Source organism: Acanthisitta chloris, unplaced genomic scaffold, assembly GCF_000695815.1.
Source record: "Acanthisitta chloris isolate BGI_N310 unplaced genomic scaffold, ASM69581v1 scaffold33265, whole genome shotgun sequence".
Lineage (NCBI taxonomy): Eukaryota > Metazoa > Chordata > Aves > Passeriformes > Acanthisittidae > Acanthisitta > Acanthisitta chloris.
Genome location: NW_008673673.1, coordinates 3,459 through 5,210, shown reverse-complemented (window position 1 = coordinate 5,210; position 1,752 = coordinate 3,459). Strand labels below are relative to the sequence as shown.

At 61.5% G+C, this 1,752-nt stretch overlaps 1 protein-coding gene across 1 annotated transcript in view; it reads left to right on the top strand.

The window, feature by feature from the left end:
* Nucleotides 1–449: 449 nt before the first annotated feature.
* Nucleotides 450–1,752, top strand: part of LOC103802557 (creatine kinase U-type, mitochondrial) — a gene marked incomplete at its 5' end in the record, with an annotated part of 3,933 nt that continues 2,630 nt past the window's right edge. The window contains 3 exons of the mRNA XM_009075040.1: nucleotides 450–648; nucleotides 1,017–1,112; nucleotides 1,209–1,438. Of these exons, the coding sequence (XP_009073288.1) occupies nucleotides 450–648; nucleotides 1,017–1,112; nucleotides 1,209–1,438 (525 nt within the window). The remainder of the gene's footprint in view (nucleotides 649–1,016; nucleotides 1,113–1,208; nucleotides 1,439–1,752) is intronic.

Genomic DNA, 1,752 nt, shown 5'->3' with positions numbered 1-1,752 from the left:
CCCCACCCACTACACCAGCAGGCAGGGAGCAGCCCCTCTCCGCTTGGGCTGGCATCAGGGCAGCCCCAGGGAGGACAAGGGGAGTGGGACTCCCTCCTCCATGGCCCAGCTGCTCTGGCAGCTCAGTGTGAGGCTGGGCTGACTGGCCCCCGCTACTCGCCTGGCGAGTTCTCCCACCTTGGGGCCCTTCTCTGTGGCTGATAAGGGGCCACTCCCTAACGACCAGTCCAGATTTACTCATGAACTCCTGGTGCAGTGCCAGCCCTTGGCTCAGGCTGCTCCCTGCCCTTTCCCTGTGATGCCCATAACTACCTCCCTGCTCCTGGCTGCTGGGGACAAGCAGAGCAGTTTTGTCCCTCCCTGAGCTCCCCTGTCCCACTCTGTGGGGCACAGGTACAAATGCTGGTGTCCCCTGGCCCCAAAGGACTCGTTGGTCTTTCCTCCCACAGTGCTGAGTACCCCGACCTGAGGAAGCACAACAACTGCATGGCCAGCAACCTGACGCCAGCCATCTACGCCAGGCTCTGTGACAAGGCAACCCCAAATGGCTGGACCTTGGACCAGTGCATTCAGACTGGCGTTGACAACCCTGGCCACCCCTTCATCAAGACTGTGGGCATGGTAGCTGGTGATGAGGAGACCTACGAGGTGGGTGGCAGCCAGCACCCTACCTGCAGCAGCCAGAGGAGTGCCAATATCCATGGTACATCCTGCAGTCTGGGACATTGCTTTCCACCTCCTCCTGCCCAGCCTAAGCAGCTGGAGAGGCCCCTGCCCAGTTACTGCATGTCCCTGCAGGACACAAGGCTTTTTCGGAGCAGCTGTTCCTGAAGCCCTGCAGCCACTTGCCCCATGAATTGCTATGCACTGCAGGATGCATTGTCCCCTGAGCTGCCCTCTGTGGCCTCCCTGCTGCTGTGTCCCCCACACTGGCAGTGTGACTGTGCCAAGCTCATGGCAGGGCCTTCATGGGGTGCTGTGTCTGCAGTGCTGTACATTGTCCCACTTTCTTCCAGGTGTTTGCCGACCTGTTTGACCCTGTGATTCAGGAGCGGCACAACGGATACAACCCCCGCACAATGAAGCACGTCACAGACCTGGATGCCAGCAAGGTGTGCAAGCTTGACAGTGGTGCTGGGCCTGGGGGCAGGGCCCCTGCCAACACCAGTGCTGCCCCATCAACACCCCATGGCTCCTGTCTGTTCCAGATAAAGTTTGGTCACTTTGATGAGCGCTACGTCCTCTCCTCCCGGGTCCGGACTGGGCGCAGCATCCGCGGGCTGAGCCTGCCACCAGCCTGCACCCGTGCTGAGCGGCGAGAGGTGGAGAAGGTGACCGTGGAGGCACTGAACGGCCTCACCGGGGACCTGGCAGGCCGGTACTACCGCCTCAGTGAGATGACAGAGAGGGAGCAGCAGCAGCTCATTGACGTGAGTCGGTGCAGCTCCCAGCCAGCCCCTGCATGCAGGGCAAGGACCCTTCCCCAGTATTGCTTCCCCAGTAGGTTGTGTCCTTTCGCAGCCCCACTGTCCTGTGGGACCAGGACACCTGCCTTAGTGAGGCAGTGCCCAAGCAGGGGTGCTCAGCCCTCCCAAGCCAGGAGCTCTCAACACAGCCCCAGCAGCTCACGAACACCTATGGCTCTCATCCCATGTCCCTGCCCGTGCCCAGGGGAAGGTGGGCTTGTGGCACATGGCTAGTGCCCCACCAGCCCCCTGGTACAAGGTGGGTTGTACACCAGCAGCCTCCTGC